General features: G+C 50.4%; 1 protein-coding gene across 1 annotated transcript; it reads left to right on the forward strand.

Moving 5' to 3' along the window:
* The first annotated feature begins 8,821 nt into the window (after positions 1 to 8,821).
* On the forward strand, positions 8,822 to 14,569 carry LOC111922127 (maestro heat-like repeat-containing protein family member 7). Its single transcript, XM_086867765.1, has 15 exons — positions 8,822 to 9,464; positions 9,727 to 9,794; positions 9,939 to 10,055; positions 10,244 to 10,392; positions 10,722 to 10,869; positions 11,119 to 11,306; positions 11,396 to 11,533; positions 11,839 to 11,953; positions 12,130 to 12,270; positions 12,465 to 12,641; positions 12,765 to 12,920; positions 13,080 to 13,181; positions 13,550 to 13,652; positions 13,928 to 13,984; positions 14,261 to 14,569. Exons 1-15 carry the CDS (start codon positions 9,338 to 9,340, stop codon positions 14,458 to 14,460), a joined length of 1,986 nt encoding a protein of 661 aa, XP_086723891.1. The 5' UTR covers positions 8,822 to 9,337; the 3' UTR covers positions 14,461 to 14,569.
* The last annotated feature ends 384 nt before the right edge of the window (positions 14,570 to 14,953 follow it).

The following is a 14,953-nucleotide window of genomic DNA, read 5'->3' on the forward strand; positions in this document are numbered from 1 at the left end:
TGGCAAGGAACACTCCCACAGAATGTAGATGATTTGTTGATTGCCACTGAAAGTACTAAAGAATGTTTTGAATGGGCAGTTTGAATGTTCTTGGATTGAATGGTTATTAAGTATCTCAACAGAAAGCCCAACTGGAACAGCAACAAGTGACCTACCTCAAATATGAGGCCTCCGTAGGACAACGGTCCTTGGGAACTGCCCGGAAGAAAGCAATTTTCCAGACACATCAACCACAAACCGTAAGAGAACTCTGTATTTTCCTTGTAATGACAGGTTGGTGCCAACTGTGGGTACACGGCTATGGATTGGTCGAGAAACCTTTATATGAATTGGTGAAAATCTCTGAAAATGCCGTGATATGGAACCCCAAAGCAAACAGGGCCTTTGAAAAATGGAAGCGTGAACTCATGAGGGTCCCTGCTTTGGGGCTGTGTGAAAGAAGTAATTTTGGTTATTCTCCCATGAGAGACGGGGAATAGCTTTAGTGGTTCTGGCACAACACCTGGGTTCTTACAAAAGGGCAGTAGCCTATTTTTCTAAACTTGATACTGTGACCAAAGGCTGGCCTGCCTGCCTTAGGGCAGCAGCAGCAGCAATCACAAACATTGAAGAAGCATAGAAGTTTACACTAGGGCAAAAGGTGATTGTCTTAGTGTCACACACAGTGCCACCTGTATTAGATCAGAAAGGGAACCATTGGTTGTCTTCCTCGAGGTTCCAAAACTACCAAGCAGTCCTGGCTGAATCTGACAATATTGAAATTCAAGTGACCAATATTATTAACCCTGCCTCTTTTCTGCAAGGAGGGTCTGAAGCTGAACCTGTAGTACGTGACTGCCTAGAGACCATCAAAGCTGTGTATTCCAGCTGCCCAGGTCTAAAGGAGGAGCCGCTCCCAGGTGCCATGAACTGGTTCACTGTTGGCAGCAGTTTTGTGAGACAGGGAGTGAAAAGGGTGGGCTACACTGTGACTACAGTCTTGGAGGTAATCGAGTCAAACCCGTGACCAGCAGGAGCCTCAGCACAAAAGACTGAGATAATAGCCCTGGGGTGACTTTATGATGCTTGTATTCCCAGTTGTCTGTTCTGTTGATGCTGGATATTAATTTCTGCACGTTTAAGACTGGTTCTGAGAGCAAAGAGAGGAAAAAAGGAAGCACGCAGTTTGTTTTCAGAAACTGCCCTCACTCCCCTGCATCCTGCTCCTGGACTGTGTTGTCTGCAGTATGGATGGACAGTGAGACAGAGGTCTCCTTTGCTTTTAGTTGGTTTTTTTAGCTAGCTGAGGCAGAGAAGTCCCTTGGACTGTGGCTTTTCTTTTCCTTGGAATGATTTAAACCTGCTCTGTACTGAAAATACAGAGAAATACCAGGAGCTCATGCCTGTGGCCCACCAGGGCCTGGGACTGCACTCCAGCACCAGAGGGACTGATAAGAGACTGAGTGAGCTGAGTTACACTCTGCAAAAAAGGACTTTCTGAATTTACCATCTCTTCAGAACTGTGAAAAGTTTTATTTTTTAATATTATTCATTTTTTATACTTGTGAATACTTGGCTGCTAAATAAACATTTTGTCCATTTTTCTCCAAAGAAATCTTTTCCCAAACCAACTAGGGGAGGGGCCGCTTGAATTTGCTTTCAGGAGGGACGGCATTTGGAGGTTTCTTCCCAAATTTGCCCTAAACCAGGACACCCTCACTTGAGCATTAGAAATGGCAATGGAAAAGAAAAATATTATTTGCTCTGATTCCAAATATGCTTATGGAATTGTTCATGTCCACGGAGCCATAAGGAGGGAAAGGGGACTCCTGACTACATTCACCAAAGGAGATTGTCAAACATGCAGCTGAAATCCTCAGGCTCCCTGAGGCGGTGGAACTCCCATTGCAAGTGGCAATTATACATTGCTGAGGGCACTCTAAAGGTAACAGCCTCCCGGAAGCAGGCAACAAATTTGCAGATTCTGAAGCTGGAATCACTGCCAAAAGAAATTAACCACTTGTGGCAGCTCTAATACCTACTGCAGTATCAACTAAGCAGCCTGTAAAATACCAACCTTCTGATTATAAATGGATTAATGAAAATAAAGGAAAACTTCTAGAAAATGGTTGGGGAAAATTAGGAACAGGTCAACTAATACCACCAGAAAAGTTTATGAGACATTATGTGAAGTCTGAAGGTGGGGAGAGAAATCTCACTGGGGAGCAGAGCCCTTACCCCAATACCTAAGGGAAGAAATTGCAGGCCTAAGCTTGCAGGAAAGTGTTGAAGAAGTAACATCACAATGTGTGACGTGTTTGAAGAATAATCCAAATCCAACAGTTAGGCAAGAAAAAGGAGTTTTTAGGACGAGCATTTCCTGGACACTTGTGGCAGATAGACTTTTCTGAACTCCCAAGAAAGTGGGGGGTGATTTTGATATTTCCTGGTACTTACTGATACTTTCTCTGGGTGGTCAGAAGCGTTCCCTTGTAGGACAAATAAAGCTAGAGAAATGACAAAAGCATTGTTGAATGAGAGCATACCTAGGTTTGGTGCACCTAGAGAAATATCCTCTGATGGAGAATCACATTTCTGTGCACAAATGGTGCGAGCTCTCAGCAAAGCATTAGGAATCCAATGGCAGCTTTACACGCCCTATAGACCACAAGCTCGTGGTCAAGTAGAAAAGCTGAACCCTATGATCAAACAACAGATGGCTAAAATTGGTCAAGAAATGAATTTATATTGGTATCAAGCTTTACCTATTGCCCTTATCAGACTCAGAATAAAACCTAGGTCTAAATAAAAAGTTAGCCCATTTGAAATGCTTTATGGCAGACCTTATGGATGAAATGTTACTTGTGATAAAAATTTGGCGCAAATTGGTAATCAATATATCTATGACTATTTAATGGCTATAAACAAACAATTGCTCCAGAAGTTTAATGCTGTGTTTGAGATTCAACCTAAGCAGCCAGATCATAAATTGCATGTAATTGATCCTGGTGACTGAGTGTATGGTAAGAATTTTACAGGTGATCCTCTGCAAGAAAAGTGGGACAGACTGTTCCAAGTGCTTCTGATTGCCTTTACATCCATTTGAGTAAAGGAAAGACGACCTTGATTCACTACACCCCAGTGAAGAAATCACCAAGTAAACCCTGGATGACCAAACCTGTTGGGGATCATAGACTAAAATTGCAATTCACTCATAAACCATTAAATTAATATTGTATTTCACTGTCTTTTTCATTGATTATACTGTCACTGCCTTCAGTGTTGACACCTATGTAACACTGAAAGGGGCCACAGCTAATTACACAGGACTCAGGGATTTCTGTCTTTGCAGAGAGGTGCAACAATGGAACGAACCTTCCCTTAACAGGGGTACCATCAAGTAATTGGTCAGATTTGAACCCCTACAGCTCACACAATACTAGTGCTCAATGTAGACAGGCAGGATCTTCCCTGGGAAAGCCCCTTTTCCAATTACTACCTATCAAGGAGTCAGTCACATACACAGGGCTGAACAAGTCTGGGACAGATCTCAGCAACTTTTCCGGTAACACAGCTGGGTGGGTCCATGTCACTCATCCAAGGCGGAAAACCTGTCTTTTTGATAGACATACGAGAAATGAGTCTGTGAGAATTGATACCAGCTGTGATCTTACTGATGCATCTTGGTGGTTTTGTGGGAATGGAACAGCATTAAAGTAATTACCAGGTGACTGCACTGGCCAATGTAACCATGGGATGCCTTATCCCTCATTTACAGGTTATAAATCAAACTAATGAAATGACACTTATTATTCAAGGACTATGGAAGAACAGACTCGCTAAGAGAACACCCAATTGCCCCACTGGTGTGATGCAGCACTAGGATTCACAGTTTTGTTAGAGTGTTGCTCCCAATTTTAAGAATTGCACAATTGGAAAAGGCAATTTCAAACATCTCAGCCAAAATAGGATTGCTAACTCAACAGCAGATGACTTACTGTGACAGATTGGCATTTAAGAAAACAAAAAGACAAACACCTAAAGAAGTTAAAACTGCTGGAGGCTGCTGGGAGTTTTTCTCCCAACAAACAACTGGCCATTTCTGAGAATTGACAGCAGTTTTAACCATTGAAAAGTGAGATCAACCTGTGAACACCACCTTAAGACCTAAGCCTGGGAATTTCTTTGTCTCTTTGTTTCCTGGCTGTGAAAGGTAACAGAGCTCCAGCTGGCCTCCCGTTCCCCTGCCCAGACCATGTGGCCCGGGCAGGGGCTGGGCTGGGCCTGCTGTGGCTCCCGGCCGGGAGATGGGGCCTGCGGGGCTTCTCTCTGGGCTCTGGCCAGGCCAGGCTGGTCCCTGGCTTGGCTGCAGTTTTTGCCGTTGCTGAGTTTCATCAGAGACTGCTGAGTAAGGAGAGAGAAAGCCATTGACTTGCAGTGTGCTGAGACAGTGACTACACTTTCCAGAGCAACCATGAAAAAAATCTTCCATTGCAGACAGGTCCAGCGGCTGCTCTGGCAGAGATCACAGAACCATCTACAAAACCTGGGCAAGATTTTAACTCTTTCACTACCCAGCTGAGACTTGCAGATTAATCCTTTTTTTTTTCCAGAGAGAGAGAGGAAAAGAGAGAGTGATCAACAGGTAAAGAGACAACATAAACTATCAAAGACAGTGAAGAAAGGAATTCAGCCTCAGATGGGAAGAGAAATAAAGAGATGCTTTAATAAGCTGAAATATTCTTTTGCTAAAACTATAGAGATGGACAATAGTGTTCTGAAAAACTCCTTTAATTCATGAAAGAGTATTTTGGGGGGAATAGAGTATTTTGAAGTGTGAATTTAAGCAAATGGTGAAGTAGTTGTGATCTTACGTGATGCTGGAACAAAAACGGAGAAGGGAGAGTTGTTGAAAATTTGTGGCCTTAAGAGAAAATTTCTGTTTCCAGAGATACTCACAGAGACAGATGAAGAGCACTTTTGTCTTTGAATAACTCATCCTTAAAATGACACCCCTTGACCCATGACCCATAACACAGCTCAGAGTGATGTAAAAAATGTGAGGAGAGAACTGATGACAGAGTTTTCCAGGTGGCTGGCATCAGAGCAATAGAAAACCATAGGAAAATGGTTTCTTGTGAACAACTCCATAGATTAGCAAAAGAGAAGTTCTTTTTCTCTACAAAGACTGATGAAGAGACTATAGCAAAGTTGGGACTGTTTTATCCATCAAAGTTTTTTGTCTCTGTGTTGTCAAGTGAATGAGAGAATGGTTGAGTAGTGGGGAAAAAGGAGCTCTGGAAGTTTTATTCTGGTTTCTTATTCTTGTAGTTTTGTTAATAAATTTTGTTTATTCCTTTAAAGTTTTAACCCTGATTTGCTCTTCTTCTAATCCATATCTCACAGCAAGAAATGAATAAGTTTTCTAGTGATTTTTTAGCTAATGCTTTAAAACCACAACACTTACTAAGACTACAAAATGAAATAAACTCACTAAAAGAAGCAGTCTTTCAAAACCACATGGTGTTAGAGATGATAAAATCCCAAATGGGAAGAGTTTGTATTCTAATTAATACCAGTTGTTGCACTTAGATAGATCAGTCAGGGCAAAGAGCAATGGATATCCATACCATTTGGCAACGTGCAAAGGTGCTCCCTGAAGTAACCAAAGATGATACGTCTTGGAGTAAACATTTGTGGGAAACTCTAAGATCTTGGCTACCTTATACGAATTGGCTAACACAATTGTTTGTAGGAATTTTAGGAACTGGAATACTAATCTTAGGAACCTGCATGATGAGCCAGAGTTTCATATGATATTGTAACCAAACTGTCACCATGTATCACAAATTGAAGCAAATTAAAATGACATTCAGGATCAAAACAGGTAAATATTTTGTGACCACAGCAAGACTATGGATGCAAAAGAATTTGCAAAGGATAAAAGAAAGGGCAGACTTGTTGCAAAGGCAATGAGATAATGTTTGAGCTACACAAAAAGCTGGAGCTGTGCAGTAAGTAGCTGTGTTGTAACAGGGTATGTAAATGAAGCACTTTTTAGAAATCAGCAAATTTAGCAGAACAAGTGAACTGCAAAAACTAACCACAGACTATGTGAGCAGACAATCATATAGAGCACGCCTTGGAAGCAGGGGTGAAAAGTTCAAGCCTGAGGAAGTCTTACGAGCCATCATCCAAAACAACCACCAGGAGGCTGAGGACCATCTCGTGTAGAAACCGCACACGTGCTACAAGGGCTTACATAACCACGTGATTGGAAAATACGCTGCAATATGAAGGTTTGGAAAGTATAATGTGCACATTAACTAAAAAAATATACAAAAGGTAGTACGGTGTGAAGAATGGATGAATGAGTGAAGCAACACCCCTAAATCTCGGAATCGAATAAACAAATACCTGCTCCATAGGTCTTATATTAAGGAGTACAGTTTTCTTGCCTAGTTTCTGGGCAGCAGCACCATAATCAGAGACACAGAACAGCTTCTCTGCCCAGAGTTATCCCAATAGTCTGCACTTCCCCATGGGTCTGCCTTGAGGTTCACTGGGGACCTCCCTGTTTGTAGCCGTCCATTCCCGTGCTCAGCAGAGATGCAGTTGTGTTTGGACATGAGCTGCCACAGCCAGACATGCAGCAAGAGGAATGTAGAATATCAGAGGCTGTGTAGATCCAATTTTTTTTTCCAGGATGCAAGAAAGAAAAGCAGAAGGAAACATGGAAGAACCTCAGTACAATTGAATTGTCCAGGGAAACCCAGAAACTGATGGTGTTCTGGTGCTACTGCCAATCCCTTCTAGGGAAAAAAAATTACTCCAGGAAGGGGCAATGTCATGGGAAAGATAGCAAGAGTTGATCCAGGAAGTCCCTGCAGGATGGAGCCCAGCCCCTAATGCATGTGGGCTTTGGCTGCCCTCTGGCACAGAAGCCCCCCAGGGGCACAGGTCTCTGGGGCAGGAGAAGGGCACCAGCACTGCCAGGGCTCGCCTGGGGGGGCGGCAGGTCTGCCTCGGCAGGGACTCTGCCACACCTGCTGATTTCAGTGCTGGCCAGACCCCAGGGCTCAGAGCAGCATTCAACACACACGTTCCTTGTCTGTGTCACACCCTGTGCAGGTTTAGGATGGCCACCATCAGGGCCGTGTCCCAAAGAGGCCGTGCTAGCTTCTGTGCAGGGCCCCGTGCCCTTCCTGCTGCGGGTGCGTCAGCAGCCCTGGGGGCTCCTTCTGCTGCCCTGAGCCTGCAGAGCAGGGCAGCGTTTGCTGATGGTTTGAGGCGCTCCTAAAGATCCTGTCATGCTGTCTTAGACACTTTGGGCAAGAGATTCCTTCCAACCTGGGCCACTCTGGGGGGGATGGGTGTCATGGAGTTACTTTACCTTTAAGGAAGTTGAAGTTACTGGGAACTGCCTGGAGTCTTTTTTCCTGACCAATTATCGGTCATTGCTGAGAATTGACAGCAGTTTAGGCCATTGAAAAGTGGGATCAACTTGTGAACCCTACCTTAAAGTGTAAAACCAGAGCTCTCTTGGTTCTCTTTGTTTCCTGGCTGTGAAGGGTGGCAGAGCTCCAGGCCTCCTGTTCCCTGCCCAGGCCATGTGGCCGGGCAGGGACGGGGCCGGGCCCAGCGGCTCCCAGCCGGAAGATGGGGCCTGCGGAAGGCTTTCCCCGGGCTCTGGTCGGGCCGGGCCGATCTCTGGCTCGGCTGCAGGTTTTTGCTGTAACTAAATTCACTAGAAACTGCCGAGTGAAGAAGGAGAGAGGCTCAGGACCTGCAGCAAGCAGAGACAGCCACACTCTCCAGAGCAGCTATGAAGAACCTTCCATCGCAGACAGCTCCAGCTCCTGTTCGGCAGAGATCACCAAACCATCTACAAAAGCCTGGGCAAGATCTTAACTCTTTCATTACCCTGATGAGACTTGCAGATTAATCTTTTTATCCAGAGAGAGAAAAAGAGAGTGATCAACATGAAAAGAGACTTTATAAACTACCAGTGACAGGAAAGAAAAGAAGCTTCAGAAGAGGTAGAGAATTAAGATGCTTTAATTAAGCTGAAATATCTCTCTGTTAAAACTATGGAGATGAACAATGAAGTCCTGAAAAGAACTCCTTTAATTCATGATACAGGATCTAGAGAGGAATAAAGTGTTCAAAGTGTAAATTTGAGTAAAAAGTAGAGTAATTATGGTATACTGAAGTGCTGGGAGATTTGAAGCCTTGAGAGGCAATGAGAAAACTGTTTTCTAGTGAAGCTCACAGAAACAGATGAAGAAGACTTTTTTTGCCTTTGAATAACTTATCCTTAAAATGCTATCCCTAGACTCATGGCCCATATACACCTCAGAGTGAGGTGAAAATGGGAGGAGTGGGCTCTGATAACAGCAGCTCTGGGCAGCTAACATAAGGGCAATGGAAAACTATAACAAAAATAGTTTTCTTGTGAGAAACTCCATAAATTAACAGGAAGAAACTTCTCTTTCCCTACAAAGACTGGTGAAAAGACTGTAGCAAGAATTGGGACTGTTTTAACCACCAAAGTTCCAAAGTTTTTGTCTCTGTTGTCATGTGAACAAGGGAAGGTAGATGGGGATGAAAAGTTTTTTCTGGAAGTTTATTCTGGTGTTCTTATTATTGTAGTTTGTCAATAAACTTTCTTTTTTTTCCCTTTTAAGTTTTACGCCTGTTTTGCTCTTGTTCTAATCCATATCTCACAGCAAGAAATAAGTAATTGTCTTAGTTATTAGTTTAAAACCACAACAATGGGGGAGGAACCAGGAAGGTGGCAGTGTGTGCAAGGGCCGTTAGTGACATGGTGCAGCATGGTAACGGTGGAATGGAACAGTGGAATGGACAAGAGCTGGTGGTGACAAGACCACACCAGAGTGCTCGGTGCATGCAACGAGACAGGACACGCCAGAGCGGTGCTGTAAGGAGCCCCCGCACAGCACACTCATTTGTGTGTGACCCGGAGCTTCTCTGAGCTGTCATTCCTGCAGGTGACCTCAAGACCAGACTGCAGGACTTGGTGACCTGTGGCCTTGCCGAGGCTTATCTTCTTAAGGTGCCCTCGAGGGCAGACAGTGGGACTTGCTGCCTCAAAGCTTTTCTGAGGCATCGCCCATCCCTGCAGTCACTGCCCTTGAGACCAGGGCACAATCCTTGAGGAGGAGCCTCCTGTCCTTGAGGCAGGAGCCCTCAAGACCCGAGTGCAGGACTTGCTGTCCTGCAGTCTTGCCAGGACTTGAGTCTTGCAGGTGTCTTCCAGGCATGACTGCAGGACTCCCTGCCTCGGAGCTTTTCTAAAGGCATCTCTCTTGCAAGTACCATAAATCCAGGCACTGCCATGGAGCAGCGACCCCCAAGAGTTCCCAAGCTGGCCTGGGTGCAGGAGGAGGAGGAAGAAGAAGACCCTGGAGCTGCCCCAGAGGTAGAGACTGAAGAGGTGCAGGAATTCCAGCCGCTGGAGGAGGGTGAGTGGCAGAGCTGGGACAAAAGGCTGGTTGCCACATCCCAACCCATTGCATCCCATTTCATCCCATCCCACCCTATCCTGTGGAGACACACCCAGGGACAGGACACAAGTGGGGCTGGGGCTACCCCTCCAGCAGTGGCCGTGCTCCATCCCCTGGGGCATCTCGGGGCTGTCCCTGCCTGGGGACAGCCCAGGGCTGGGCTGCGTTCTCCAGCCGCTCCTGCAGCCCCTCAGCTCTGGCTGCTCTCACTCTTTGCCAGATGCAGCTGTGGACCAGACACAAGAGCAGGACCTTGCCTGTGGCCTCTTCCACAAAACACCTGCACAGGTACCTGCAGCCATCCCCAACTGGGCTGGGCCTGCTTGCACTGCTCAGCTCAGCACCATGCTTGGAACACTCCATGCAATATCCCTCTCTTCCCACCCTTCCTTCTCCTACCCAACATGCAAATTCATCAAGCGCATTTGGCAGGAAGAGACCAGCGTCATGGGCACTGGGTCCATGGAAGATGGTGACATCTACACCAGCGACACCAGTGCTGCCATGATGGAATTCATTTTGGAGGAGGGTGTTTCCATTCCAGAGCAAGTAAGCAGCCTGTGGCCAGGGTTTAATCCTCCAGGGATCGCTTGGCCTCCCAAGCCACGCCTGCTGATCACTCTAAGCCTTTGAGGCCATTGCAGCGTGGTGACAAGGGAAGCACTTCTCTGGGGAAGCAGGGGATATTCCTGACTCCCTCTGGCAGCTTTCCAAGTCTCCCATTGTGCCTTCTCCAGGTGCCTGCCATGGTGAGGTACATCCACCAGTGCCTCATGGCTAATGAGTCTGCTGACTCCAGGCTGGGCAGGACCCTGCTGGATCTGACCGAGGCACAGCCCGCTGACGTGGTCATTGCTCTCCTGCGTGTGGCCCCAACGTGTGACAGGTACGAGGCCCATGTGCCCAGAGGGCTCAGGGCTCCCCAGCCCATCAGCCTACACAGCCTGGCCCAGGTGTCTGACCAACAGAGAGTTCCAGGGTCCTGTGTACCTGGGACCTTTCCCAGCCCTGCTCCATCGGCCCCTGGGCCTGCTGCCATGCCATGCCCTGTCAGGGCCCTGTCCCCGCAGGGCTGGGTTGCCTGGGTGCTGCTGCTGGTGAGGAGCAGCAGGCAGAGGCAGAGCTGGCAGCGCCAGCTCAGCTCCCCCTGCCACTGCTGCCAAGGCCACGGGGATGTGTCTGAGATCCCCGTGAGACAGAGCTGTCACCTCGCAGAGCTGCAATGACCATGTGGAAGACCATCATGTGCTCGAGCCGGACTGTGGAGCCAGTGATGCAGATACTCCTTGATGTGCTGAGAACCTGGCCAGAGCACAGCAAGTGCACCTCTGATGGGGACAACATGGGTGTCTTTGCCCTGGCTGTGAGTTTCTGCAACTGGCCTTTGCTCACCCCATGGCCAACCGCCTCTCCAATAGCTCTGTTTCCTCCTTCCCCCACCGCATCTGCCTGCCTCAGGCACTGGGCTAAAACCTGGCCTAGAGGCAGCTTCAGGGGCACCAGGCGTGGAGCTCCCCAAGGCTTTCCCCTGGCCTTGCCCTGCCGCGCTCAGGCCCTGCCACACAGATACCTTGGCACTGGGCACTATCCCTGGGTGCTTTGTCCTCTGCAGGCAACAGTGGTGATGTGGAAGTTCCTTCAGGTGCCCTGTGTCCCACGGGTAGTGAATGTGTATTTCCCCCGCCTCTTTGTGCATCTGCTCTTCCAAGTGTTCTTCAGCACTTTGGATATATCAGAGGATCTCAATGCCTTCTGGAAGGGATGCCAGGAGCAACATGGCCTTGCCATCAGCCCCAGCAGGTGCTCCATCCCAGTCCTCCTGTTCCTGCCATGTCCCCAGGGCAGGAGCCAGTGCTCCCAGCATGACCTGGGCTTTGCTGTGCACACAGGTTTGCAGTGCAGACCCTGAAGTCCCTGCTCTGCCAAATGCGCTGTAATGAAGTGGTGTTGTCAATGGAACGCAAGTGTGGCTGGGACACGCTGCTCTGTGCCGACACCCACCACTATGCCGTGGGTCTGCTGGCCAGGTGAGACCCCTTCTCCCCACTGCCTCTGGCATTTGTGCCCTGTGCCCAGGTTGCCCTGTGTCCACAGTCCCCATTGTCGAGGGCCAAAGGGCCGCATCACCAAGGGATGGCCAAGGAGACTGGGAAAGGCTGGGAGAGGAAGTCACCTCCCAAAAGGCTCACCCATGAGCACCCATGAGCAGTCACCTCCCAAAAGGCTCAGATCCCCTTGCAGGATCATGGTGAAAAATCAGGACTTTTCAGTCATTCCTGGGAGATGTTTGTCCCTCTGGCTCATAGTCTTGGTTACTTTTTCACCCTGGAAGGGAGATATCCTGTGTCTCCAAACGCTTGTGTTCCCGGATTGCTCGCTACCTGCTCCGGGTTCTTAGCACACAGGAGGCACGCTGGGATCTGCCTGCCCTGGCATTCCTTGTGGAGGTGAGCCCCATGGCCAGAACTGCCTCCCTGCAGAGCTGTCTGCCACCTCTCTGCCCTCTCATAGCTGCAGCTGCCTGGGACGGTGCCCATGCCCTGGGCTGCCGCCTGGGCCCTGTTTCCTGTGTGGTTCCTGCTCCTGCCGGCTGGCTCCCCTGTCACTGTCCTGTGCCTTTCAGATCCTGGACTACCTGGACTTGAGTGAACGTGGTGCTAACAGGCTCCTGGAAATCTTCTCAAGGCACCTGAGTAGCGAGTGCAGGGACAAGCGTCATCTAGTGCTCAGAGCCCTTTTCAAGCTCAGTGACGATCCCTCAATGGTGAGAAGTGGGCAGTGGCAGAAGCTGCACTGGGGAACAAAGTCACTTGGGCTCGGCTGGGCTTTGGGCACTGAGGCAGCTGCTGCCAGCTCTCTTGCCTCCCGCTTCAGCTGCCTGAGTGCTTTGGGACAGGCCTTTGGCCTCTTGGCCCTGTGGCAGCAAGGTGGCATTTCACAGACTTGTCTTCCACACAGAATGAAAAGATGTGGAGCCTGACTGAAAGGCTTGTGGAGCTCCTGCGGGACGCAGATGAAGAAATAGTTAGGATGACAATCATGGTACTCAGCTCCGTAGTCTTGGACAAGGAGATGCTGATACCCAGCCCCATTGCCCTGCAGCTGGCTGAGGTGCTCCCACCACTCTTTGACCACGTAAGGCTCTGTGCCCCCAGCCGAGGCCACTGGCTGCTGCCTGGACACTTGGTGCACCAGGCCTGTGCTCTGCTGAGCCCCGTGCCGACAGGGCTGAGGTTGTTTTCTCTTCCTTCCATATAGAATAATAGCCAGGTGCAGCTGGTGTCCATACTGCTCTTCCAAACATTGGTGATTGTTTTAGCTGAAATGGAAAAAGAAGCTCTGGAGACACAAATGTGCCAGAGCCTGCTGCCCCTCTTCTTCCACTGCCATGACGAGAACCAGCGTGTAGCAGAGGTGAGGACTCCCGGGCTGCTGCTGTCACCCGGGCAGGGGGCTCGGCTGCCTCCTGCCCTGGCACCTTGCTGGCTGCAGCCTCCTGCAGGCCTTGGCACACGAATGCGGGTCCTGTGCCCTGCCTTGTGGGGCCATCTGCGAGTCTCTGCTGCTCTCCAGGCCTCTCAGAGAGCACTGCTTAGCATGGCCAAGTTCCTGAAGAGGAGAGACCTTGCAAATCCCGTGAAGAACAAGCAACTGTGGAAGTTCGCTGAGGTCCTGGTAAGGACGGCCTGGAAGGCCCAGCCTTAACCTGGAGAAGCTCCCTGTCTCCGGCGCTCGGTGTATGGGGCTGGCAGCTGCGCCCCTGCCCAGTGTCGCAGCCGGGGGCCGCACGGCTTCTTCTCCAGGCTCCTGTGGCCCCGAGCCGGCTGCCGATGGAGCCCCGAGCCACTGGGGCTGCGGGGCGGGCCGGCACCGCGGCTCCCCGGGCAGCAGCCGGCCCTCTGCCCCCTCCAGAGCCCGGCACCAGCGGCTGCTGGCCGGTGCCTCAGGGCTGGGCGGCCACGGGAGGCCAGGGCTGGCCGCAGGCAGCGCCCGGCCGAGGGGCAGAGCCCGCGCCAACCCTTCCCTCCTGCCGCTCTCCGCAGCTGGCACAAGACGAGAGCCGAGCGGCCGAGCACCTGCACCAGGCCCTGCCGTACCTGCAGAACCCACAGGAGCCCCTGCGAGCGGCAGCCATCAGGTTCCTCGGTGAGCCACGAGCCCGGGCTCCCTCCCCGCCGCAGCTCGGCCCCGGCCCCAGCTGCTGCTGTCTCGGCTGCGGCCCCCGGGCCCGGCGCCCTGGAGCCCCGGCTGCTCTCGGGGCTGCTGCCGGCCTCTGGCAGCCGTGCCCTTGGGCTGAGTCAGGATGCGGCAAGGGCTGGGGCTGAGCCCTGCCGGGGCGGGAGGGCGTGTGGCCCCAGGGCTGGCAGCGCCGCTAGCAGGGAGCTGTGCCGCCGGGGCCCTGACAGGCTCTGTGTTCCCAGGGATTGCCGGGCGGCTCCTGATGGGGCAGAAGAAAGAGCTGCAGCTCATTTACCAATGTGAGTGAGGGCAGCGGGCTGTCAGCGGGGCTGGCGGGGAGAGCTGCAAGTCCTGGCCTGGCTGCGGAGGGCTCTGCTCAATGTGCGGATGAAGGGCAGCGTGGGCAGAGCACACCGAGATTTCAGGGGCACGTGGGGTGTTCATGGTCGCAGCTTTGGGCTGTTCCCCTTGGTCCCTGCTCCCTCTTGGCCATGGCAAGAGCCAGCTGGGATGGCTCTGGCAGGGGGCTTTCCGGGGGCCCTTGCAGGTCTGGGATCTGTTTGTCTCTCTTCCAGCCCTTGAAGACACGATGGATGACAGCAGCCTGGAGGTCGGAAGCCTGGCAGTTCAGACGTTGTGCCTGCTGAGGGCAGGAGACCCCGCTCCGATCTCCACATTCCAGAGGCTGCGAGATCAGCTCCGCAGGGCATGGAGGTCACGACCTCGTCTATCGGACCTCAGCTGGCTGTGCTGCTGGAGGTCTGCAGAGAGCTGATCTGTCTGCTGGGGCCACATGAGCAGGCAAAGATTTCCCTTTTTTTCAAGATTGTTCTTTTCTTCTTTTTGTTTTTCTTTAGTATATAAATATAGGATATGTTATGTTAGACAGACTCCCAGGAGCTTTCTTTTGATGCCCATGGTGTACAGGGTATAGCGGAAGAGGGGGAAAAGGGCTTGTGCTCGGCAAGCTGCCCAGGTGTGGAATGGTGCGGGGAAAATGGCCAGAAGCCCTTGGCTGCTGGTGGTTTTGCTGAAGGCACAAGCCCTGTCCCAGCCAGGAAGTGCCATCTGTGTCCTTGTGTGTGTGCTGGTTGGTTTGCTGAGGGCTCTGTCATGATCTGCTAACACAGGTGGACCTCGTGAGAGATTCGTTTGATCTCTCAGTGCAAAAGGACACAAAGGGATTTAATTTTAAATCACAGTAATGGTGCACTGCTGCGGCGGGGTGGATGTCAGGGGTGCTGTGACCTTCCTGAAAAAGCGTCCTG

This window comes from Cyanistes caeruleus, chromosome Z (assembly GCF_971803275.1).
Source record: "Cyanistes caeruleus chromosome Z, bCyaCae1.hap1.1, whole genome shotgun sequence".
In the NCBI taxonomy this organism is placed as follows: Eukaryota; Metazoa; Chordata; class Aves; order Passeriformes; family Paridae; genus Cyanistes; species Cyanistes caeruleus.